This window comes from Marmota flaviventris, chromosome 10 (assembly GCF_047511675.1).
Source record: "Marmota flaviventris isolate mMarFla1 chromosome 10, mMarFla1.hap1, whole genome shotgun sequence".
Lineage (NCBI taxonomy): Eukaryota > Metazoa > Chordata > Mammalia > Rodentia > Sciuridae > Marmota > Marmota flaviventris.
Window position 1 is genome coordinate 83053676 of NC_092507.1, and position 27557 is coordinate 83081232.

General features: G+C 33.5%; 1 protein-coding gene across 1 annotated transcript in view; it reads right to left on the bottom strand.

Annotated features, from left to right (window-relative positions):
- Dpyd (dihydropyrimidine dehydrogenase) overlaps window positions 1-27557 on the bottom strand; it is a 798929-nt gene that overhangs the window by 133401 nt on the left and 637971 nt on the right. Inside the window, exon 19 of the mRNA XM_027935067.3 lies at window positions 21137-21279. Within this exon, the coding sequence (XP_027790868.1) occupies window positions 21137-21279 (143 nt within the window). The remainder of the gene's footprint in view (window positions 1-21136; window positions 21280-27557) is intronic.

Consider the following 27557-nt stretch of genomic DNA (forward strand, 5'->3'; position numbering starts at 1 on the left):
GTTCACTGTGGTATATTCACATATGGACATACAAATGTTCCATCAGGTTAATTCCACTGTTTTTCCCTTTTCCCATCCTTCCTTCTTCCCCCTCAATCCCCTTTGCTTACTCTACTGGTCTTTCCTTCACATTTATATTTCATCACTCCAGTCAGAATGGCAATTATCAAGAAAACAAATGATAATAAATGTTGGTGAGGATGTGGGGGAAAAGTTATACTCATACATTGTTGGTGGGACTGCAAATTAGTACAACCACTTTGGAAAGCAGTACAGAGATTCCTCAGAAAAATCAAGAAATGGAACCACCATATGACCCTCTCCTTAGAATATATCCAGAATATGGTAAGTCAGTATACTACAGTGATGCAGCCACATCATTATTTATAGCAGCACAACTCACAAAAGCCATACTATGGAACTAATGTAGGTGTCCTTCAACAAATGAATGGGTAAAGACAAGGTGGTAAAGAATGAAATGGCATTTGCAAATGAATGGAACTGGTGACTACCATGCTAAATGAAACAAGCCAGTCCCCCAAAGTCAAAAGTCAAACACACTGTTCTCATTTGAAAAATATAGAAGCTAATCCAAAATGGAGTGGAGGTGAGGGACAAAGAGGGTAAAAAAGTCAAGCAAGGGAGAGGAACTTTCATCTAAATAGAGGAAAGAAACCTAACTTTCTTTATAATTAATGTGTAGTCTTTTAAAAAAATAATCTAGAAGACTAGACTGAACTGAGACTTTTGAAAACTGCTATAACTCACTTCTCCTTTATCTCTCAGGCTTCAGACACATTCTGGCTTAAAACTAAATGGTAAACAATAAATCCTCACATTTTTTAATTTTGGAAGATGGTTAGAAATGAGAATTTTTCAAATCTATCCATAAACAATGAACTAGAAAAAAAATCAAGATTACATCAACAGAGAAGAAGGAGGAGGAAGAGGAATGGAAGAAGAAGAAGAAAAGAAGGAAGGAAATAGAGAATAAGACTGAAATTATGATTGTACCACATTGAAAGTGATGAGTGGATCTTTTCAGAACTCAGCAACTCCATAGGGTCAAGCTTGTTGGGAGTATACTGAGAGGATGGTGACCAAACATGAGACTAGCTTTAAAAACACTAGTAAACACGTATGTGTAGGTGCAGAAAGGTAAAAGGTGTTAAGGTTTTGTTTGTTATTCTGGCCAAGAAAACAATAATACTCCAGTAGGAAAAGATGCATAAAAAAATGAATAAATTTGAACATAACTTGGAAAAGTCTAAATCTCATTTAGATTCATTAGAATAAAGGAAGTAATCCTCAAGCAAAAAGAGAAGTCCTTTAAAAATTAAAGTGTTAATAACCCATGAGCCTCATTTTGATAAGCTAATGATTTAGTGCCACTTCAAAGATGCAATTAAGAAAAACTAAGAATTAGGATAACATATACAAAGCAAAATACTGAGGTACAAATTTGAATGCAATGATTGGAAACCCTCTTAAGGAGGGAGGCATTTATGAAGAACCAACTGAAACATTTTTTGGTCTTGGTTTTCATTTTTTGTTACAAGAGAGAAATATTTAAAATGGTACAATCTCTTCTGACCTAAACTCTTAGAGAAATTTTTAAATAATTAAGTACATAACTGATTCTTCTATGTTTCTGGAAAGGTATTTGTGTTCATATAATTTTGGATTGATATTTCATGTTTTTCATGTCTAGAAAGTTGATAATGATGTTCTACCAATAATGTAGTGTTTGGAGACATGTTCCACCAATAACAAGCATTTGAAGATATGTTTACAAGTAAAACATCTGTACATTTTGGGGGCTAATCTCCTAAGGAGTAGCAAAAAAATATTTATAAGCAGATAATCAAAGGTGAAGGAATTTGTCACTAGTCCTAGAAGAAAGCAGAATTGAAATCATACAGGATAAAAATCACTAGTTGAAAAGGAACAGGACACCCTGGAAGTACTAAGTTGAAAGAGCCCACTGAGCATTAACTTCGGGATCTGAGGTAGCGACAAGGGTGTAGTGTTGCTCTGTGGAACTGAAAAGACTGTATTTCCTTGGAGACATGCATTGTCCAATTTTAAAATACTTATGGTGGCCTGTAGTACCCAGCAAGATTTACCCTGTCCATGGCTCCCCCATCGTCCACTGTTATTCCCACCTTTGTTCAGTGGTATCTTACCATTCCTGAAACATTTCTTGAGTACAATGACAGGGACATTGGAGTATTCAGACTCAAACTGTAATAGAAATCCAAGTTTTCTAGTTCTGCTGGTGAAATCACCTCAAGGGAATTTCAAACTACGCAAATCTATAAAATTAGGTTAAAAATGCTACTGATGAGTCCATAGCTTTCTAAGTGCTGAATGAATTAACAATTGAAAAAGACATTTTGAACTTTTAACATTCTTGATGATACATCTGCTAGGGCCTAGAGCTTTCTAGAGCTCCATGCAGTCTAGTTTCTGAACTCTAACTTAACTTTAGAGTCTATAAAATAACAAGGTAGATTTTTAAACAAATATCCAGTTATATACATGCAAATGAATGCAGCCTGTTAAAAATAATCACCTTGGAAGACACTGGTACCCCTCAGGATAATTATGTAATATTTCTTTTTAAGTTGTTTATTGAAGTCAATTTATGAACTGATGGAAAAAGAGACCAACTCTCTTCACTCATCTGGGCTCTCTTTAGCTTTTTGTTTTGTTTTGTTTTAATAGGAAATGAAATTAATTCTCTTAGTAGAAAAGTAGTTAATGATTATATTCAAAATATATTGCCTCCCCAAGTGACTATTTTTTACAGCCATTTGGATGAACAATTTATGACATGGTTATTAAAGAATCAGTTACATCCAATCATAACTCATTTCAAGTGAGATAGATGGATTAGAAATACAGAAGGGCAACAAAGAAAATACAATGCTTAGAAAATAATATGGGCTGGGGATAAAGCTCAGTGCTAGAGCTCTTGCCTAGCATACAGGAACCCCCAAGTTGATCCCAGATCCATACACACACACACACACACACACACACACAGTGAAATCCTGAATCAAAGTCCTTAAGGTAATTTGTGAAGTAAGGATATCTAAAAACTAGAATTTGTTTCAATCTAAAGACTAAAAGGGGGATTTGTAGTTCAGAACTTTAGTTAAGTATGTGAAGTTGTCGACAAAGAAGTCCAGCTTGTAATAAATTATAATCTCTGTATATAAGTAGATAACAGAAGGGATGGAGGTCAGGATCTTACTCAATGTCATTTATAGAAAGTCAAAAATTACATGTAGTTACACCTGTAAACATTGCAACTAACACATCTTGTGTGTCTTGTGTGAAGATCTAGAATCTTCATCTTGTATTAACTCAGTAAAGCTGTCTTTCAAAAATAATAGATTTAATTTCAATTAATTTCCTTTGAATCTGGACTTTGATCTTTCCACCAAGGAGAGAGTATGTAGTCATTCAAATGCCTAAGGGGTTTCCACTTAATTTCTTATTTTTGCTTATAAACAACATTTGCTGCCCTGGAATCAAGATGCTTTTTAAAAATTACAACCTCTCGAAAACAACCTTCCATTAAAGTAATTTAAAATAATGTAATAATTGACACAGTAATTAGAACTTCATTGAATGGATACTAAGGCCATATTTTTTTCTATATATTATTATAAGGATAGAGGGTTTCTATTTTTTAAAATATCCTCTTAAAATTGTAAATGAAATACTTATTAAATCTAGAAAATAAGAAACTGCAGAATGAAAAGTAAAATGTGTCTATTTTAACTAGTTATGGGGAAGTTTTGATGTTATTTAAAAATCACTTTGAATGGTGCTAATCTTCGCATAGTGTATTTTGGCTTTAAAGTGAATGGCGATGTAAGAAAAAAAATTAGAATTCATTGAATGAATACTTACCATAAGTTACTCTATGGAAATTCTGAAAATGGTAAGATAAATCTTTTATCACCTAACGACACCCATCAGTAAAGGTGGAACACGGAAGATCCATGTGCATTATGACCAGGAGTGTGGGTAATGCATCTGCACTCATGTGGAAACACTGTCACCATGCTGCTCTAGTTACTTCTTTCTTTCTTTAGCTTTAATAAAATAATACATTTCCTGATCACATTAAAAGATTCCATTTAGCTTGAACTAGCTCCATCAGAGTGACTTTGATTATTGCTAAAATTGATTTGGTTATCTGAGGCCAGTGAATGACCGTCACGTGACCGTGACTCTCCACAGCAAATGCCCACTAAACTACCTCTTTCTGTTGTATCTCAGGATTTTCTATTAACTTTAGTGACAAACCCACACACAAAAAGATGGAATATAAAAAAATCACCCACACAATCTCAATGAAGGCACAGGTCATAATTGTACATGTGTGAATGATGGCTTCCTATAATTTCTGAAATCCTGAATCAAAGTCCTTAAGGGATTGAACTGTAATGGCAATATCATTAAATTAAATTATAGAAATTCAGTCAGTGAAAAACAGGTTATATAGCACTTATATTCTCTATCTGTATAGAATAGAGGAAGGTGAACATTTTATGATGAAACCTGTAACTAAAAGGAACTGTCTTGGTCTGAATTTGGGTTACGATACAAATCCCTGAACAGTTTTTAAATCAGAAATTAAATACCAGTGCCCAGATCAGAGGAAGGGGATACAGGACTTTTCCTCTGGGAAGGCAAGGTATGGGACCAACTAACAAACAAAAACAGAACTTAGACAGTATTAGTTTATTATAGATCTTTCTTTAAACTACTTTAAAGGCAAATAACTCATTTATTTACTAATATCTTTGTAAATAACTAACTAATTGGCAATCTGAAACAAATTTCTTTGCCTTGGGTAGCCTCCCCCCAACCCCCAGAAAAAAAAGATTTTAAGACCTCATGAGTTTATGAAGAGTTTGAGATTATAATTAAACAAGGTATTTATAAATTTCAATACCTGAAATTTACTGATAATTTTCATCTGTCCTCTTTATAGTTCTAATTTGCATATTCTAACTAATGAAAGGCTGTCAAATAAGATGAAAAACCGGGGATTTCAAAGACACTAGGAGTTCACTTAAATAAATTAGAAGTCATTTGGGTTGACTGATAAAGTTGTAAGAGCAGCTACCCTGGAACCCCAAATCATAATTGGTTTGTATCTTGTAGGACAGTTTATTGCATCTGGTTCTGGTATGATGGTTGTTTGTGCTCCTAGAGCATTCAAATTAATCTCTAGCTAATTCCTTAGTTTTTATAATCAGCATCCTTTGAAGCACATTCCCCCAATTTTTTGTATGTTCAGGGTATATAACATGATGTTTTGATATACATGTATTTAGTCAAATGAGCTCTGCAGCCAAGTCAATCAACATATCCTTCATTTCACATCTTATTATATTCCACATATAATAAAACCATGAGATATTATTTTCTTTCTGTGTCTGGCTTAAATAATTCAGTATAATTTCCCCCAGATTCATCCATGATGTTGCAAATGGCAGAATTTCTTTTTCATTAAGGGTGAATAATATTCCATTGCCCATATATACCAAATTTCTTTTTATCCATTAGGTTGTTTTCATATCGTGTCTATTGTGAATAATATCTCAATGAATATAGAAATGCAGAAGTATCTACAAAGTGCTCACTACATTTCCTTTGGGTATTTATCAAGAAGAGGGGTTTCTGGGTCTATTGGTAGCTCCTTTAAAAAATTATTGAGGAATAATGTCTGTACCAATTTACATTCCCATGAACAGAGGAAATGGGTCCCTGTTTACTACACTCTTGCCAACACCTGGTATCTTTTGTCTTTTTGATAATAGCTGTTCTAACAACTATGAGATGAAAGCTCATTGTGGTTTTGATTTCTATTTTTCTGATAATTAGGGATGTTGAGCATCTTTTCACATGTTTATTGGCCATTGTTATGGTTTAGATATGAGGTATTACCCCAAAACTCCTGTTAATGCAGGAATATTCAGAGGTAAAATATCAGATTATGAGAGCTATAACCTAATCAGCCTGTCCAAGTTTGAATGGACTGACTAGTTGGTAACTGTAGGCAGGTGGGTCATGGCTGTAGAATGTAGGTCACTGGGGGCATGCCCTAAAATAGTGCATTTTTCCTAGGTCCCCTTCTCCACCCACCCTCTCTCTGTTTCCTTGAGGCCATGAGTTGAGCAGCTTTTCTCCATGGGCCCTTGCCCCATGATGAGCTTCCTTACATTGGGCCCAGGGCATGTAGTTAGTCATCTATGGACTGAGACCTCTGAAACTCTGAGTGCTAAATAAACTTTTTTCTCATCTAAGATTTTCTTGTTGGGTATTTTGGTCACAGCAATACAAAGCTGACTGTAACAGCCATTTATATGTCTTCTTTGGACAAAAATCTATTCAGATTCTTTGCCCATTTTTAATTCCTTCCTTCCTTCCTTCCTCCCTCCCTCCCTCCCTCCCTCCCTCCCTGTCTTCCTTCCTTCCTTCCTTTCCCCTTATAGAGTTGTATGAGCTCCTCATATAATTGGATACCATTCCCTTGAAAACTACAGGTTTGCTAATACTTTTGTCTCATCCACTTGTAGCCTTTTCATGTGTTGTTTCACTGCCAAGCAGAAGCTTCTTGTTTTCATGCAATCTTACTTGTTTATTTTTCCTTGTGTTTTTTGTGCTTTTGTAAAATTGTTTGTAGTTGTAGATGAACAGTATACCTTTATTTTGTTTGTTTATTTTTACGTGGTGTTAAGGATCAAACCCAGTGCCTCACACGATAGGCAAGTGCTCTGCCACTGAGCTACAGCCCCAGCCCCTATCTGTGCTTTTTGTATCATACTAAAAAAAAAAAAAAAAAATCATTGCCAAGACCAACATCTGGTCTAGAAAGTTTTCCCCTATATTTCCTCCAAGAAATTTTACAGTTTCAAGTTCTATATCTAGGTCTTGAATTCATTTTGAGTTGATTTTTGTGTATGACATAAGAAAAGGGTTCAGAATTTTTCCATTCTATTTCAGGTGGATACCCACTTTTCTCTCTCAAATCCATTTATAGAAGAGACTACCCTTTTTTCCATTGTGTCTTCTTGTTATCCTTTTTGAAAATTAGTTGACTATATTTGGGTTTATTTCTGGGCTCTGTAGTCTGATCTATTGATCTGTGTATCTGTTTTTTTATCAATACTCTACTCTGTTGATTCTTATCACTTTGTATTAAAATTTGAAATCAGGAACTGTGACACTTCCAAGTTTGTTTTTATTTCACAGGATTGCTCTGGCTATTCATTGGCTTTTTTAAAAATATGAACATTAGGATTATTTCTTCTGTTTATGTAAACAATGATACTGCTCAAGAAACTTGAAAAAAAGAACAAACTTTTATGGTCTTGATATGTAGTATTCCTCAAAACTCATGTGTGAGACAATGCAAGAACATTCAGAGGAAAAATTGTCAGATTATGAGGGTTGTAACCTAATCAGTGGATTAATCCAGTATTATGGATTAACTGAGAGATAACTGCAAGCAGGTGGTGAGTGGCTGGAGGAGGTAAATCAGTGAGGGAGTGCCTTTAGGATTTATATTTTGTCCCTGTTGAGCAGAGTTCTCTCTGCTTCCTTGTTATGTCCTGAGCTGCTTTCCTTGCTGTGCCTTTTTGCCATGATGTTCTGAGCCACATTGGGCCCCAAGCAACAGAATTGGCTTTCTATGGACTGAGACCTCTGAAATGATGAACCCCAAATAAACTTTTCCACATCAATGTTGTACTTTTCAGGTTTTTTGATTACAGTGTCAAAAAAACTCTAAAACACAAACTACATCTAATCTTATTTGCAAATAAGGGAATAATAAATATTGGAGCATAAATATGTAAAATAGAGACTAGAGAAAAAATAGAAACTGACTGAAAAACTAAAAATTGGTTTTTGAAAAGATAAACAAAAAACATTTAGCTATACTAAGAGAAAACAAGAGTAGATTCCTATGCATAAAACCAGATTAAAGAGGAGACATTACAACTGATACCACAAAAATATAAGGATTTCAAGAAACTTCTATGAACAATTACATGTCAATTAATTGGATTACCTGGAAGATATGGATAAATTTTTAAACATGCACAGCCTACGAAGACTGAATCTACGAAGACTGAAAGAAATAAAAAAAATCCAAACAGAACAATGATAAGAGACTATATGAGTAAAAAAAAAAAAAAAATCTCTCATCAAAAAAGCTCAGTACCTGACGTATTCACTACTGATTCCTACCAAACACTTAAAATAAAACTTATATACTTCTATGACTCCTACAAAATACTGAAGAGGAGGGAATACATCTAAACTCACTTCATAAAGTCAGTTTTATCCTGATAATATAGTCAGATAAAAACTCTATAGGAAAAAGGTTATAGACCAATAGCCCTAATGTACATAGATGCAAATTCAACAAAATAATAGCAAGTCAAATTCAACAGCATATTAAAAGGATCACTGAAATTATCAAGTAGGATTTATTCCTAGGATATAAAGGATGGCTCAGGCTATACAAATCAATAAATGTGATATACAACATTAACAAAATAAAGGATGAAAATCAAGTCATCATCTCAGAGATGCAGAAAAAATATTTGACAAAATCTAATATTTTTTTCAATGATTAAATTCCCAACAAATTTTACAAAAAGTGTACCTTAACACAGTTAAAAAATCATACTTAATAGTAAAAAGTTAAAAGATAGGATTAGGAACAAAACAAGAATGTTTACTCTTTCCAATCCTGTTCAACATAGTATGAGAAGGCCTAATCAGAGAAATAACACAGGAAAAAGAATAAAAAGCATCCAAAATGTAAAATAAGTTGTTAAATTTTTCATTTATATGTGATAATCTTCTACATAGAAAAACTGAATACTCCACCAAAAAACAAAAGAACTCAGTAAATTTGAAGGATATAATATCAAAATATAAAAATCAGTAGTGTTTCTATATACTCACAAATAAAAGAAAAAGAAATTTTAAAAGCAATTTTCTTAATTCTTCAATGTTATACAATATTTTGAGAATTTTATATTTTATTTAAATTTTGAATTAGCAAAACTGTGTACAATCAAACCTAGAGGCTAATTTTTCTTCAGTAGCAATTTCCCTGTATTCATTGCTTTCAATTTTTATAAAATCTTATCTACTCAATAAAGATCTTTTTACCTCATGGCATTTATCATCTTAAATACCAACCAATACACTCATACTTTATACTTATAATATATTACCCGTCTTCTTCATTAGAACTTTTGGCATAAAAATTAGGAGTAAATTTAATTAAGAGGGTAGACACTTTATATACTGAAAAATATAAACTACTGATGAAATAAATAGAAAAATACACAAATTTAAAGATATACTGTGTATATATACACATATACATAGTTAAAATGTCCATACTACCCAAAGAGGTCTACAAATACAAAGCAATCCCCACCAAAACTCAATAGGATATCTATAGAAGCAGGAAAAAAAAAGATTCACTAAAGCATTTTTAAGGTAAGACTATTGGATGTTTTATCATTGAAAGGTCCATGTCAAATAACCTTTAAAATCAAACAATGGAAATAAAACAGTACCACCAAGAATGATACGTTCTTAAAAACCATGGGAACTTCAAAAACATTACCCATTGTAATGCAATCAGAAAAACAAAGAGGATTTTCAGTTTATGAAATGTAAGATATTCTATAATATTTTATGAATTTTATATTTAAGTTGTATTTTCAATTAGCAACAATGTAAGCAAGCAATATAATAAGCTAGGCTTTGTTCACTAAAATATTCCTGGATTCACTACCTTCAATTTTTTAATAAAAATATTATCTACTCAATGAAACCCATTTTCCCCACAGCATTTGTCATCTTCTTACATATCAGCCAATATGCTTATGTTTCATATTTATCATATCTCTTTCCTCACTAGAATATATAATGCCCATGAGATAACAGATTTTGTCTATTTCATTCACAAAAGTATTCTAAATTCCTACAATAGTTCTAAGCAAATAATGGGATCTAACTAAATACTGAATAAGTTAAGTGAATGGATGATTCTGTTGATGCATATTGATTAATAAGGAAGGCATGTTTTATCACATTGATACAACTAATTAAAAATATACCTTTTAAGTTTTCAACTATAGGTACTTTTTATAAAGTTGATTTAATTTTCAAACATATCGATTCATTAAAAATTGAATTTAAATACCACATTAAGTATAAATCTTTATTTTGGTAGTGAATTCACCCACCTACCTGTTCCATGTTTATATGATAAGTAGTGTATGAAGAAAAAAAGAATCAACATATTTACCTAAATTACTATTTATGAACCCATTATTCCAATTTCTATACTCCAGTGTATAGGCACCAATATCCAGATATTTTAATACATTGTATTTGTTTACTCACATAGTTTGTAAATAATTAATTTTGTTTTCCATGCTTCATTTCTGGGTATAAATAATTACAAAAGAAGATCTCATGATTAGGACTGGAGAATGGGACTGAGTTGGGTCATAATAATATGTGAACAGAAGGTATCAGAGAAGTGAGAGGGCAATTAGGGAGAGGTAAGGTCTTTTAGGTGAATGAAAAAGATGTGAACTAATTGTTAGAGAGAATTTGATAGGAAGTATAAGAAAAAAAAAAAGGATGAATTAAAAGAGATTCTGACTAGGACCCAAGGCCCAGCTGACATTAAACTCTGTGAATTTGGAGTAAATCCAATTGGCAGAGTTACTTGAATTTCTCTAATAATATTCAGCAGCCCACAAGTATAGAAAATGAAAGGTTATATTAACCCAGGATTAGGGAGTAGAGCAGGGTGAAATTCAGTTACAATGGGAGAGAGAGAGAAAATATTACACATTCTCCACCCTGTTGAAAGGCCAGGACAAAATTATAAATTCAAGTGTTTTTAACTCATGACCATCCAAAGTATATCTTAATACTGATTTTTATTCATACTTTAGCTAAAGTTGGTTAAAAATTTCTTTCTCTTATGAATAAAAGTCCGACTCAAACTAATAATACAATTGGTAAACAATCTGCAATTTTTAACCAGTATAACCCTACATGTGAAAATTTACATTTTTAACAAAACCATTTGGGAGCCAATATTTTGCAATGCTGCAGTTTCTGTATCATTTACAGTCAAAGCAGAAGAGACAAAGAGTTCTTAAACTAAGTGAAATCTTTTACCCCCTCCTCTTCATAATTTTGGTTAAAATTTAAAAAAAAAATCACAAAACAAAAACCACAAACACATTAACTCAACAAATTCATTCAACAAATATTTAGCATGTTCCTGATACAATCAAGCAGTCAACACATGGAGTGAGCATTGGCTTATGATGGAATCTAGAGAAAAGAAAATTGAGTCAAACAGATTTCCTCTCTTGGAAATTTGAGCCTGCAGATATTAAGCTAGTGAGTGAGTCATTTCATGTAGAAACTGGAGCCCAAAGGGCACCATATGAGGAGGACCAGAGGGTCATAACCATGATGTGCTGGTCAAAAATTCAGAGGACAAGAAAACATGGAAAGGAAAAGAATGGACAGAAATTCAGATTCCTTTGAAAGAGAAATCAAGGGCCCACGAAAGAGAGATAGTCATAGGTATTTCCCAAGAACTGCCCCATGGCTCTTGTGTTCCAGTCCCAGAGTCTGTTCATGTATTGAACACAATAAGCTTCCTTTTCCTACAATTGTCTCAATGTGTCTCTGATTTTCCCCTCTTGAGCCTAAGCCAAAGCTGAAATTGGAGTAATTATTTCACCATGCATTTTTAAGAGTACATATAATATTCTACATATGTTTGCATGCTAAATTCCATACACTGAGCACATCTCTGCACTTAGGATACATGATGTTGGTTTATTTTTCTGGGTTTTCACATTTCCTCTCTTTCTTTAATCCTGAATCTTAAGCAGTAAGCCAAAGCCTGCACATGCAGGATTTGAGTAGAAATGGAAGACTACTACTGATATTCCTATCTTACAGATCCTTTGAGGTGGGATAGGTAGTGTGACCAGGCAGTTTTGTGGCTATGAAGCCCTGGATCTGAGTTCTGGCTTTAACGCTAGTTGTGTGATATTCTCCATATCACCTTCATCCTGTAAGCCTTAGTGAATGTCGATAAAGTAATACAAAGAAAAGTATAGAATTATTTTTCTTTTGTGGGGGTTGTAGAAATACCATATGTTGTGGCAGTATGATCAGTACATGGCAGACAGTGGACAACCTTCAATTCCTAGTGTGACATGATGATGATCATATGTCTGGCAAGGAGCAAGAGTTCATTCTGAAACCCATTCATAACCCAAGTGCTTCTTCCTATCCAGGTAATTCTTTTGTATTCATGTAAATATATTCAGATCATATTCAAGCCTAGACTTCTGTTATCTTCCAGATTCTATTTGAAGAAACTGCTCCATATGCTTTCTTCCTTCCTGATGTCCCCAAAGTACCTTCTTTTATCATTTACTTTCTTCTTAAGGAAATTTCATTAGCCATTCTTTTCTTTCAAGTCTTCTGGCAATAAGTTCTCAGTTTTTCCTCAATTGAGATGGTCTTGACTTTCTCTTTATATGTGAGAAACAGGGATTCTGGGCTGACAGATTTTTTTTTTCCTTCAACAATTGAAAAAATATTTCCCTACTTCCTTCTGGACTCCAAGGTTTTTGATAAGGAATCCACTGTTATTAGAATTTTGTATTTGCTTCAGATAGGTGTCATTTCTCTTTAGCTACATTTTAAATTATTAACATACAATTCTACAAATTAATGGATGTCACCACAACATTTATATATCATGTGTTGATCATATCTACCTTTCCTTTCACCCAGTCTTCTCCTTCCCTCTCTCCTTACTACTCTCAGTTCTCTTCCCTTTCCCTGATAGTCCCTCTTCAACCTTCAGGTAACCTTTCTTTCCTTATTTTCTTTCTCTCTTTTCTTTGGTTTCCAAATATGGGAGAAAACATGTGATAATTTTTTTGGCATAGCTTATTTTGCATAATATGATATCCTTCAGTTTGTCCATTTTCCTGCAAATGACAGGCATGAATTCTTCTATATTGTGGAATAATATTCCATATTTTCCTTATCCATTCATCTATTTATGAATACCTCGACTGATTCCATATCTAAACTACTGTGAATAATGCTGCAATAAACATGGGTATGCAGATATTTTATATACTTGTTTCATGTTTTTGATATTATGCTTGAAAGTGGAATAGCTGGTTTATATTAGAGTTCTATTTTTAGTGTTTTGAGAAACCTCCATACTGTTTTCCATAGCAACTGTACAAATTTACGTCCCTCAAAACAGTGTATAAGGATAGCTGACAAAGATTTTCACCCATTCTGTAGATCATTTTTTTTATTCTGTTGAATATGTTTCCTTTGTCTTTATTGTACAGAAGTTTTTGATTTGATGTAATCCCATTAGTCAATACTTGGTTTTGCTTCCTGAGCTACTGTATTTCTATTGGCAAAATCACTGCCTATGCCAATGTCTTGGAGTGTTTCCCCCAGTTTTCTTCGAGTAATTTTAATGTTTCAGATCTTACATTAAGGTCATTGGTCCATTTGGAGTTGAGTTTTGTATAAGATAAGAGGTAGGGGGTGTAGTTTCAATCTTCTACTTGTGCCTATCCCATCTTCCAAGCACCATTTGTTAAAGAGGCTATCTTTTCTGATGTGTGTTTTTGACACCTTTGTTGGTCAATCCTTACTTGCATGCAGATGTATGGTTTATATATGGGTTCTGTATTCCGTTCCATTGGTTTACATGTTTGTTTTTATACTAATACCATGTTATTGTTGTTGCTATAGCTCTGCAGTATATTTTGAAATCTGGTATTGTGTTGCCTCCAGCATTGCCCTTTTTGTTTAGGATTGCTTTGGCTGTTCATGGATTTGTGTGTTTCCATATAAACTTTAGGATTGCTTTTTCTACATCTGTGAAAAATGACATTGTTTAAAATGAGAATTACATTGAATCTATAGATCTCTTTGGGTAATTTGACCACTTTAACAATAGTAGTTTTCCCAACCCAAGAACATGGGAGATCTTTACATATTCTGTGTCTTCTTGCATTTCCTTCTTTGATATTTTGTAATTTTCATTGGAGGGAATTTTACTTCCTTAGTTTATTCCTAGATTTTTTTTTAGATTATTGTTTTGGGACTGCTTTCCTGATTTCTTCCTTAGTACATTCATTATCATTGCATAAAAAAGCTACTGACTTTTGTATGTTGATTATGTATAATGATACTTGGCAGAATTTGTTTATTAGATCTAAGAGTTTTTTGATCAAGTCTTTAGAGTTTTCAAATAATAGACTCATATCATCAGCAAACATGGATAGTTTAACTTCCACCATACTATCTATACCCTTTTATTTCTGTCTCTTACCTTACTTCTCTGGCTAAAATTTCTAGAACTGTGTAGAATATGAGCTATGAAATTGGTCACACTTTTTTCGGGGGGGGGGGTGTGTTATTGGGGATTGAACTCAAGGGCACTTGACAACTGAGTCATATCCCCAGCCCTATTATTTTTATTTTATTTAGAGACAGAATATCACTAAATTGCTTAGCTGAGGCTGGCTTTGAATTTGCAATCCTCCTGCCTTAGCCTCTTGAGCTGCTGGGACTACAGGCATGCACCACTGTGCCTGGCTTGTTCACATTTTTTTTTTTTTTTGCATTGCTGATATTAGAGGAAATACTTCCAGTTTTTTCCATTAGTATGATGTTGATGTTAGGACTGTCATATTTAGTTTTCTTTCCACACCTAATTGATTCAGGATTTTATCATGTAGTGATGATGAATTTTTTCATAGGTTTTAGTTTTGCATCTATTGAGGTCATCATGTGATTTTCATCCTTAATTCTCTTTATGTGTTGTACTATGCTCATTGATTTGCATATATTGAACCATTCTTGCATCCCTAGAATGAAACCACCTTGATCAAGATGTATGAACTTTGGACTGAGCTGCTGAATTCAATTCAATTGTTTTATTGAGAATTTTTGTATTTATATTCACCAGAAATCTTGGTCTTTATTTTTCTTTGCTGTTATTGTTGTTGTGCCCTAATTATGCTTTGGAAGCAGGGCAATACTGGCTTTGTTTAATAAATTCCATTTTATAAAATAGTTGTAGAAGTATTTATATCATTTCTTTAAAAGTCTGGTAAAATTAAGCACTGAATGTATTCATTCCTGGGTTTTCACTGTTGGGAGACTTTTTATTTCTTCTTGATTCTCATTACTAGTTGTTGATCTATTTGAGAATTTAATACCCTCTTGCTTAAATTTTGTTCAGTCATATGTGTTCAGATTTTTTTCTGTTTCTTCTAGATTTTCCAAATTATTGGCATTTAACATTTCAAAATATTTACTAATGATTGTTCAAATTCAGTGGTATCTGTTGTCACATCTCATTCATCTCTACTTTTATTTATTTGGCTCTTTCTTTCTTTTGGTTTGTTCAGCTAAAACTTTGTCAATTGTGTTTTTAAAGTACCAGTGTTTTCTTTAATGGATCAGTTACATTGTTCTTCTCATCTCTATTTTATTTATTTCTGCTCTGATCTTTATTATTAACTTCCTTCTAATGATTTGGGGTTTGGTTTGACCTTGAGATCTATCTTTAGATTATTTATTTGAGACCTCTCTTATTTTGTTTTTTTATGTAGGTATTCATTGTTATGAATTTCTCTCTTATTATGCCTTTGTTGTATCTCATATATTCTGGCATGTTTTATTTCAATTTTCATTTGAATCTCAAGATTTTTTAATTCCCTTCAATTTCTTCAATGATTCACTGTTCAATAGTGTTTTGCTCAATCTGCACACATCTATATAACTTATGAAGTCTCTCTTCCTGTTGTTTCTGTTTTCATTCCACTGTTGCCTGATAACATGCACAAATTTATTTGAATTTGTTAAGATACTTTATGGCCTCAAATGTGATCTATTTTGAAAAAGTACCATGTGCTAATGAAAAATGTGTATTCTGCACTTCTTGGATGGATATTATATTACAAAGATATTTTGTAGATATCTGTTAAGTTGTTAAGTTCATTTGATCTATAATATAATTCAACTCATGCCTCTCTTGATTTTTTTTTTTTTGGTCTGGATGATCTATCTGTGATGGTGGGTGTCGAAATCATCCACTATTTTTGGGGGCGATCTATCTCTCCTTTATTTCTAGTAGTATTTATTTTTTAAAGTCCGATACTCCAACATTGAGTGCGTATATATTTTTAATCATTATATCTTCTTGATGACCTTCATGAGAACGTAGTGACCTTCTTTTTCTTTTTAGCTGATTTTGATTTGAAGTCTGTTTTGTTGGCTACAAGTATAGCTACTCCTTCCTGCTTGTTGATTCCATTTGACTGTAATGTCATTTTCCAGACTTTCACTTTCAGATTGTGTTTGTCTTTGTAGATAAAGTGAGTTTCTTGCATATACCATATCCATGGGTCTTATTTGTTTTATCCAATCAACTTATCTGTATCTTTTAATTGGAGAATCAAGATCATTCAAGACCATTGATGAAAAATCTGTAGTTGTTCATTAGGTTCTTCTGAATAGTTTATTATGTTCATTTCTTCCTGTCTTATACATCTTAGACATTTGATGGTTTACCATATTGATAATGTTTGATTCTTACCTACTTATCATTTGCATGTCTACTCTTCTAGTGATATTTATTCTTTCCTGTGCTCAAATGATTAAGTTAATTTTTATTGCTTCTCTGGGTTTAGTGCTCATGAATTCTTTTAGCCTATGAATACCTGGAAAAGTCCTTATTTCTTCTTTGATTTCAAAGGATAATCTTGCTAGATATAATGATAAGGGTATTATTTTCTTTAAGGATTTGAAACACATCATTCTACACTCTCCTGGCCTTTACAATTTCTTCTGCAATGTTATTCTGTAGGGTTTGCCTTTAATTATTACTTGCCAATTTTCTCTTGCAGCTTTTAAATTCTATGTTCTATACTCTTAGGGATTTAACTATACTATTATGTTGTGTAAATGTTCTTTTCTGGTCATGTCTATCTGGCATTTTAAATTCTACCTGTACCTGGGTATCCAGAACAGAATGCAGAGCTCCCCAGATAGACTCTTTCTGGAGTCATTTGAGTTGTGCCTTCTGAAGTCAGTACAGATACTGATTTCACAGCATGTCAATGATGTAGGGCAGAATGTGGAGCTCTCCAAATATTCTCTCCATACCTTTTTATGCTGTGTGCTTAGAGGGCAGAGGCACTATCAACTCTGCAGCATGACCTGGTATACCACAAAGGGCAGAGAAAAGCTATGTAGTCCCATAGATCTCGCTGATAGGGTATGGCTTTGGGTTCTGTACATTCTGCTATCTATGATCCTGGTGTTCCCAGCCTTGGCTTTTTCAGGTTGTTATATTTGGCTCTTCTAGATTGTTACATGTGACTGCTCATTGCCCTGGACTCTGATATCTGGCCTGCTGAACCACTGATTCTAAAGGGAAGTGACTTCCATTCCCTTGTGTGCTTCAGTTTGATCTCCCAAGGCATAAAATTCTCAGAAAGTTGCTGTCAGATTCTCTCCCAGTAGGTTTGAATTGACTCTTGAGCCTACTTCCTGATATGTCTGTGTAGGGTTATTTCCATGAGGTCTCAGAGACAGGAAAATTCAGGGGTCTTCGACTCCCAGAACAGTAAATTCAGAAAATTAGGACTCTTCTCAAGATAGCTTCCAGTTATATCCCCATGAGAATATGCAGGCAAGGGCAGAGAACTTCTCCAAAGCTAGTTTGCCATGCAAATCTTAGGTCTATTGTTTGTTTAGACTATATTTTTATATAATACTAAATCCTGTGCCAGAGGTGCTCACTGGAACTCTTCCTCACTTATATTTACCTCACAGAAGGGGCACTCCCCTTCCTTTGCTTCTATGTGATTGATACTGGGCTGTTCTGTTTTACCCTCTATTCCATTATCCAAAGTCTCTGCATGAATTAGTCAGCTTTTAACTCTTAAAAAATGCCTAAGAAAAACAACTTAGGAGGAAATATTTTTTTTTGTTGTTTCAGAGATTCAGAAACATCATGGTGGAAGGGCATGGCAGAAGAAACCTAATACCTCATAACAGCCACAAAGCAGAAACAGAGAAGGAGGCAGGGCACACTTCCTCCAACTAAGTCCCACTTTTTATAGTTTCCACCATTTCCCAATAATCATCAAATTATTAGTTCATAAGTGAATTAATTTATTGATGAGGTCAATGGATCAATTATCCAATTATTTTCCAAGAGCCCCACCTCTGAACAATGTTGCCTTCAACACATGAGCCTTTCAGGGACACTGAAGATTCAAACCATAACACATGGTTTCTTTGAGTATTTGTCTGTCTGCCATTGAATTCCAGCATTCTCCTATGGTCACTCACCTCATGAAGAAAGTGCACTGCAGTGTTTTCATTATACCTCACAGAACAGGTGAGTTCTGGGTGCCTCTAACCCTTGTCTTAAATCTCTCTTTTGCTGCTTCCAAATCTTTTCCTTTGTCTTTAGTTGCAAAGATTTTATTATGATGTATTTCTGTATAGATTTATTTGAGTGTATCCTGTTTGGGGTTCCCTTGACTTCTAGGATCTATAGTTTTATATCTTTTTTAACAAATGAAGAAGTTTTCAGTCACTGTTTCTTTTTCATCTCTATTTTCTTTCCCATCTCCTCTGTGACTGATAAACAAATGTTAGATTTGTTATTATATTTTCACAGTTCCCACAGGCTCTATTCAATTTATTTTCTTGTATTAATCTTGGATAATTTCCATTGCACTAATTCTTTTTTCTGTTTTCTCCATTCTATTGTTGAGTACATTTTTATTTCTCGGTTATTGGATTTTTTCAATCCTAAAATTCTCATTTGATTCTAATGAAAATTATAAATTTTCATTTAATTCTAATACATTATCTATTTCTTTCTCAGGATTTTTTGTCTTATTTTGTTGTACATTTGTTTCAAGCATGTTTTCTATTGCTTATTAATACAATTTTATCATAACAACTTTAAATAGATGATGATTTATTTGTAGATGATTCTAACATCTCTAATATGTTGGTGTCTGTATGTACCAACTGGCCTTTTATCATGTACCCTAAGATCTTCCTGGGACTTTGTAGAATGAGTAATTTTCCATTGAAATATTATTATATTGGGTATTAAGACACTCTTCATCTTATTTAAACTTTTTTTTTGCGGGGGCTGGCTTTCTGGATATCACATTGACAAGGGAAAAGGAGGGTGCTGTCTTTTTACTGCCATATAGATGTCAAGTTCCCTATTTGATGTTTTCTGACACCCAACAGGCATGGCTCCTTGCTATGTATGACTGAGAGAGAATAAAAGTCTTGGCTCAATACTAAGCTTAACTAATAGCTCCTTGGCTGGGAGGGGCATGAGTATTTATATAACATAATATTATAGTTAAATTCCTAAGAGTATAGGACATGGAATTTTAAAAGCTGCAATTTTAAAACCTACTTGGTTTTCAATGACACCATAAAGAGAAAAAGCCTTATTACCACAGAGTGGTAATCAAAGTCCTGACTACCAGTAGACATTCTTTATATCACCCAAAGGTACAGGATGAGGGAAACCTCATTACACTCAGGTTGAATGGGAGTTCAGGCTTCCCACATGCAGAAGCTCATTGTTGCCAGTGGGGACGTGGGTCTGCCTAGAGTGGGGAGATACCTATACTAGGATCCCCACTTGTCCTTTGTACAAATGGATTTGGGAATGCAGTTTTTACATGTGATGTTTGGCTAAAGTAGAACAGTTATTGTCCAAAACTCATCTCCTTTACTATACTGCTCCTTTCCTTGTTCTGTGGCTATCAAAAGTAGGCTTTTCATCTACATCTCTGTTATTCCTGGGTTGCTGGCACCTATGTGGCATATATGAGGAAACAAGAATCAAGTCATAAAACTCATCACTCTTTAATTCCTTAGGTTTTGAGGTTCCCTAGCCAGTCTGCCTTCTCGTCCATCTTTCAGAGTCTTTTCATGTTACTCACACACACACACACACACACACACTGTTGTACTAGGGAAAGCACACAGAAATCTAGGTCTACTCCACATTCTTGGAAGCAGAAATCTATCTTCATTTTGACATGTGTATAATTTCTACCTTAATTTATAAATTTCATAAGACAATGTTAATTCTGATAGTCAAGTTTGCAATACAAGATATTTTCACTCAACCTTTTTGTGTTGTGAGAGAATGATGTTAAAGTCTCTGATTTTAATTGCCATTAATACATCGTAGTGAGAAGTCATATTAATGGAGTTTTACTTGAGAGATGATGGTGTAGTTATTAAATAAAAAATTTTATTTAGGTCAAGTCAGACGTCAAAACATGAATATCTAGCCCTTCAGACAAATGCTTATGCTAAAATGTGCCAACACTTTTAGGCCTATGTTGAGCAACATTAAAAAAAAACACTAATGTATAGATAATGAAAAATGCCCAATTTGTATTATTTGTAGCAGTGCTACAGAAAGTACAATTCACCACATCTCAAAGCATCCCTTTGTGAAGATGAGGGTCAAGTTACCCAGTATCCCATCACAAGAACCAAAACAACTAATTAATTTTTTATATTTTGAAGTTGTGAGACCAATAATTTTTTCTCTGTGTGCCAGGAAATCCAGAGTCAAGTTTGGTAATCCCTCCAGTACCTTGTAGCACAGATCACGTATTGGGCTTATCCTTGATTTCATTTTATCTTTCAGTGAAAATTTTATTTTACACAGATTCTTCTTTCATGTATTTTTGTTAAACCAGTAATACAGTAAGCATTTGGTACCTGGTCTCATTTATTTTAGAGACAGATGGATAAATGAATATATTAGATAAACATGGAACATTAGTAAGTCCTGTTCAATAGGACAGTAAATGAACTTTGGGTTTGTTCTCTACTCACAAGAGGAACTCAGTGAGTGCTGCCACTTAAATCCCACACTTCTTTGTTGGAGGACAAACACAAATAGTACCTGTAAGACTGATGCACCACTATGGAGAAACTGAAGGCCACTTTCAGCTGAATCAATCCCACCAGTGGCCAGAATAGGAAATCCAGGTAAAGCACGAGCAATGGAGGTCACAGCTCTCAAAGCAATAGGTCTGATTGCTGTCCCTACAGAAAATGAGCATTAGAAAAGGTTAACACATTGACCACTGGAAAATGTTGCTTTATAGTTATCATATGTGAAGTCAATATTGTATCAGGCAAATTTCACATTTCTTCATCTCTGTTTAAGATATATACATGCATAATATATAAACATTATGTTTCAGAGCATGTTAATTTGTCAATGCATGCGTATGTAAGAAATTTAATACTATTACTGAATGCAGACAAGTTATGAAGTGGGTATATCAACCCTAGAACTCTTGCATAAAATACATGCAAATTACAATTTGACATACAGCAATGTGTAAAGATTGTATGGAATGTTCAAGCATCTGTTTCAAAAAGAACAAGGAACAGCAGGTTCTGAAAAACAAAACCAATCACATACAGTACATAAATAGACATACAACTCTGTTATGTTTCTGCAAAGTCAAAAGCAGCTGGTGTGAATATAGATACTGTTAAACAAGCAAGGTGCTGTCAAACTTGCAGATTCCATATTTCTTTGTACATGTATTTCAAATACTTTGAAAAAACAGCATGAGCCTAATGTAAATTTCCACATATTAGAAAATTTTAACCAAATTAAAGATAATTTATTAGAATCTAGTAATTAGAGTGCATGTGTCTTCATACATCTGCGTATAGATTTATTTTTCATTAGCCAGACATTCCAAGTTGATCTTTTCCATAATAGTCATGAGTATTGCCTGAAAGGACAGAACACCTTGTGGTCACTTCAAACATCAATACACTGTACAGAAGCTCTTTTGGCCCTCAAGTATTAAATATCCTGAAGAGCATCAATGATTATGAAATAGAGGAAAACATTTGGATATTCCTGGCGTTTACTCAGAAATCAACAGTCCTTTAAGGTCATTTTCTGAACTAAAGATAGTTCTTTTTATGTAAGAATTTGACATTGCCTTAAACCAGGGCTCAAAAAACAACTCAAACATCAACTGATTCAAAGTTGTACTAAAAGGCATATAGTACTTTTCATCTCCTCTGTTGCCACAAGCACAATTATCAGCATTGTCAATATGTATTTACTGCAGTGCTCACTTCAAGAAAGCACTTGGCACTTTGCTTGGGATCAGTGGCTTTTAACCTGAAAAGGCTATATACTGTACGGTAATGACTGCAATGATATTCAGGAAAAGGTAAAACTATGGAGACAGTAAAAAGACCAGTAGTTGGCGAAGTAGCAAAGGGAGGATTTTTAGGACAATAAAAATACTATATGTGTGATACTATAATGATGGACACATGTTGCCATATATTTATCCAAATTCATTAAACACACAATGCTAGGAGTTAACCCTGATATGATCTATGGGCTTTAGGTACTAATGATGTATCAGTGTAGATTCATGAGTTGTAACAAATTTATCACTTCAGTGAAGTATGTTGATAATGAGAGAGGTTACCAACATATGGGGGCAGCTGGTATATAAGAAATCTCTGCCTTTCTCTCAGTTTTTGCTGTGAATCTAAATCTACTCTAAAACGATAAGTTCTTTTAAAAAGTCAAACTTTTAAAATTCTGTTTATATCAATTTCAGATAGATATAACTTATGCATAACCAGTGCTTTTGCACTTAAAACCAAGTGGAAATGTGGAAATGTGTGCTTCTTGTGCCACACATTAAAAAATTTCCTCTATTTAGTATTTCTTAGTCAAAAGATTCTATGCTGATACTTTAAAATTTCATAATAGACATTTAGCACACATAAGTATTAAGGCAAATTAGAAATCGGAGATTGAGATTATATTTTTATATCAAAATATTTATCAATTATATCTTTGTGTTTGAACCATAAAGGAGGCTAATATAGCAGACACAATTTATGTATATATATGCATTTATATATACATATGAATAGCTCTATTAAAAAGAAATCTAAATGAAGATAAAAGTTAAAGGAAAGCTTTTACAGAAATCTACAATGTAAACCCTCAGATAAGTATACAGCTATCTCTGCATAATATAACTGACATGCTCAATACATACTAAGCTAATGGGTTCTTTATATACATGTTACTTTGAAGTAATAAAGAAATATTGGAATTCAAACTCACCCTTATTTAGTTGACCCAAGAGACTAAAGGAAATTTGAACTAAGCAGATAAATAATTTATTTCTAACTGCACTGTTAGAAGACTATCATTAACACTAAGGGGTAAAATTTCAAAGTGGTATACAGGGATTTGGCCACATATTCCAATTGATATTAATGGACATCAAATGGCAAAATCCCAGGACACAGCTTTGAAAATTTAACCAGTTACATTTAAAGGGCAACATTATTACACAGGTGTTAAAAACATCACCAAAGCCTCATTGGCATTTGAAGATGTTGAATTACATCAATATGACATATTCTATTTCATGTTTTTCTTCATTTTCTAAAACTTTTCTAATCCACCTAATGAACATGAAAAATTTTAAAATTAATAGAGTTGTCGTTTTTTAAAAAAATATTAAGGGCAATTATGTTCTAAGAAAATGTGATTCAAAAATGAAGAACCAGATCTTTCTGCTGCTGGGCAACAGTAAATTTTTTAAGTAAGTTTTTATTTCCATTATAAACTTCATTTGATTTTTTAAAAAAATAACTCAACTGATTTAATATGACAGGCGATCTACCTCTTCTCAGCATTTTTATGGGGAATAGATTTTATAAATGGTTTTCATTCTCCAAGAAAGGTTTCTCAAAGGAAACTAGAAGTATGTAAAAGTAATATGTAATACAGATTTTTTTTTTTTACTTTTAAGATGACAGAAATGAAGAAATAATAAGTTCAAGACAAAAAAATTGGTGCAAAGAAAAATATATATGCAGGGCACTTTAGCAAACGCCTGTAATCTCAGTGGCTTGGGGAGGCTGAGGCAAGAGAATTATGAGTTCCAAGCCAGCCTCAGCCAAAGGGAGAACCTAAGCAACACAGTGAGACTCTGTCTCACACATACACAACATGATACAGAATTGTGGATATGCCAATGAAAATTCCTAAAGACTGTAGAGTCACAGTGGAGATAACAATTTTTTAAATTATGTCACTGCTATGAACAATGTTTTTAGATCAAAGACCAGGAAGAAGCCAATTTGAGAGATTTAAGAAATGTGAATGTAGTTTCCATTCTTAAGAAAACAAGGTCTAAATCAAGAAACTGCAATCATATAAGCTGCAATGAATTAAGAGGTAACATGCAATTTAAATTAAGCTTTCATTTACATGGGGTGGCCCGATGAACCTAACAGGAAATTCAGTTACATCCCACCATTCTGTTTCATCTGTTCAGAAACTTTAAATAAAAACCAAGCCATTTTAGGTGCCCAGGACTGGATACAAATTGTGGATTCAAACAAACAACAAGCAATCAAACAAAAGAAGAACCAGATCTTTGAATAGCAACATCCCTGCCAAGAATTCTAATTGGCACTGAAGGGTCCTTCTGGAGTAGTTAATGGACTGGACTGAACTGCAACTTTTGGTCTCTAATCAATGTAGGCCCTCCTTGTAGTCACACTTAAAATGCAAATCAATATCTTGAGGATATAGATCTTCTTTGATAAACTGCACAGAACTTTTTTGGATTGATTCATGTTTTAGAAAATCATTTTACTAAGAGATTTTGAATTAAGTTAATTATTCTAATTTTGATGAAACTTTTTTCCTCAAGAAAATGACATTATCATTTTTCAAAGGTCACTTAAATACAATTTGAAAAATGCTACATAATAACTACAGAATTATGTACGGATATGCATATGTGAACGTATTATGAACTTGTCATGATGCATTCCTTAATCAGTCTTCACTTACCCATTTATCTGCTCATTTGTTTATAAACAAAATATTGATTAGGCACCTATATCTTTGTTTTCTGATTAATCAATTTATGACCTTTCCATATACCTGAGATGGATATTCCAAACACCAGTTCTCATGATCTTAGGTAGGTTGTTTCAATGTAAACGATTTAGTGCAATTATACACTGTGTACCAGTTTTCCATTAGGAAAAATTAAACTTTGTTTTATCATCATACAGTTTATAAAGATTATCAATACAAATTCTAGAAAGAAATCAGTTTTAGGATGAATTAGTTACATCAGACAATGGGTCCTACTGCCGAACTTGAACCCTAGATCTGCTAATTACGAGATGATTTTGTGAAAGATTATATTAATTTCACTGTAATCAATTGTGACATCTACAAAACAATGAGAAGAGTAGTAACAAGGCCATAGAGTTGTTTTGAGGAATAAATGATTTAATATATATCAAGGGCATATGTTGAAAATTGTTGAAGAGTTTGCTAGTATAATCTGCTATGGGTAACCCTCAGGGACAACTGATTTCAGAGAGAGTCCTTATTTAATTTACTTGGTATTATGGTTTAGATGTGATGTGGCCCCCAAAAGCTTACATGTGAGAAAATACAGAAAGGTTCAGAGGAGAAATGATTGGTTGTAAGAGTCTTAACCCAATTCGTGAATTAATCCCTGATGGGATTAATTGAAGTGGTAGGATGTGGCTAGAGGAGGTAGGAATTGGGGTATGGCTCTGGGGAATATATTTTGTGTCTGGAGAGAGGAGTCTCTTGCTCTCTGCTTACTGATCACATGATGTAAGCTGCTTCCCTCTGCCACACTCTTCAGCCATGATGTTCTGCCTTACCTAGAGCCCTGAGGAATGGAGCCACTGTTCTATGGACTAAGACCTCTAAAACCATGAGCCCTCAAGTAAAATCTTTTTTCTCTAGAGTTGTTCTGGTCAGATCCTTTAGTCACAGCAGCAAAAACACTGACTAAAACACTTGGACATTGCCTTCTATATTGTTCTTGTGTTTAGTGAGGCAATGAAACTGATATCTAAATTGGAGACAAAAGCATAATATCCATGATGATAGAATTTTATATCCACTGACATTTAAAAGAACCATGCATGTCCTCTCCTTTTTCTTCTTTTCTAACAGCTGTCATTTAGCATGTCATAATGTTGATAAGATTATTTTGACTTCAAAGCTAAAAATATCAAAGGCAAATGTCAATATATTAAAAAAAATTTTTGAGAATCAAAAGGTCCATGCACTAAGCCAATATACAAGGATTTTAATGACAGCATTGGAACTGAAGTTTATTGGTGAGAAAGAAGAAAGAGATTTACTTTGCATGACTGAATCCTTGAAGAGAAAAGGAATTTTTAATGGGCAAGATAGTGTGGAACATATGCTAATTTTGGATAACTGGAATTTTGAATAATTGAGTTTAATTCTGTTTGTTTTTTCCCTAATCATTTGACTCCTAGGACAGCTACTGTTACACAATTAATTGTTAGAACTAAGTCCACAATAAACTCCCTGATAATAGCTCTAGCTGGCAATAAAACAGAAATTGGGTTATAATACTCACTTGTCCTCACTGTGTATACAAAAAGAAAATGTAGTTTTAATTTGCTCACATTAATTAAAATATAATTAATTACGTGGATAAAGAATTCATTAGAAATTGAACTTTGACTGCCTAATTGTTAATAGTTTTAACATCATCCAGAAGAAAGAAAATATTAGCAAATCAAGAATTTTAAGGATTTAGGAGTTTAAAGATTGATTCATATAAAATACCCATAAATCAATCACCAACAAGTTTATGCTTTTCAAAACAAGTTAAAAATGTTAATGAAGTTAATATACTGATAAATATGTGAAGCATAGCTATTTAAAAGTACAACTTTACACATGGATTAAGGTCCTCTGAGAACAATAGCATAATTCAATTGCAAACTTGAGTACAAAAATGATCTAGGATTATGTGTGGAGATGTGAAATCTTTAGGGAAGAAAGAGAAAAAGCAAGATCTATTGCTTCTATATTATCTTTATTTTTTATGGAAAAGTAAAAAGTACTTTACAAAAACTTTTAAATTCTGTTTTTATGTCATTGTCCCTGAGACTTCCTATCCTTATACTTATGTTTATCTGCTTCATAACATATTCAATATGTTCATAGTTAATTCATATTCAACTCTATACCTAGCCTGTGCCAGGAATTTTATTTTAAAGCAATAGAATTAATATTCACCCAAAACGGGGGCCTTTATCTTTCTCAAATTGTCAGCTGCTGTTAGAGGAAATAGCAGGAACACTCACTCCTGGAGTGATCTCCACAAGCTGGATACTGAGGCTGGGGCTCCATGTAAGCTGTGGAATTTAACCCTTACAACTCCATGAAGGCAGATGCTGTCACCTCTATTTTGTTTATGAAGAAAGAG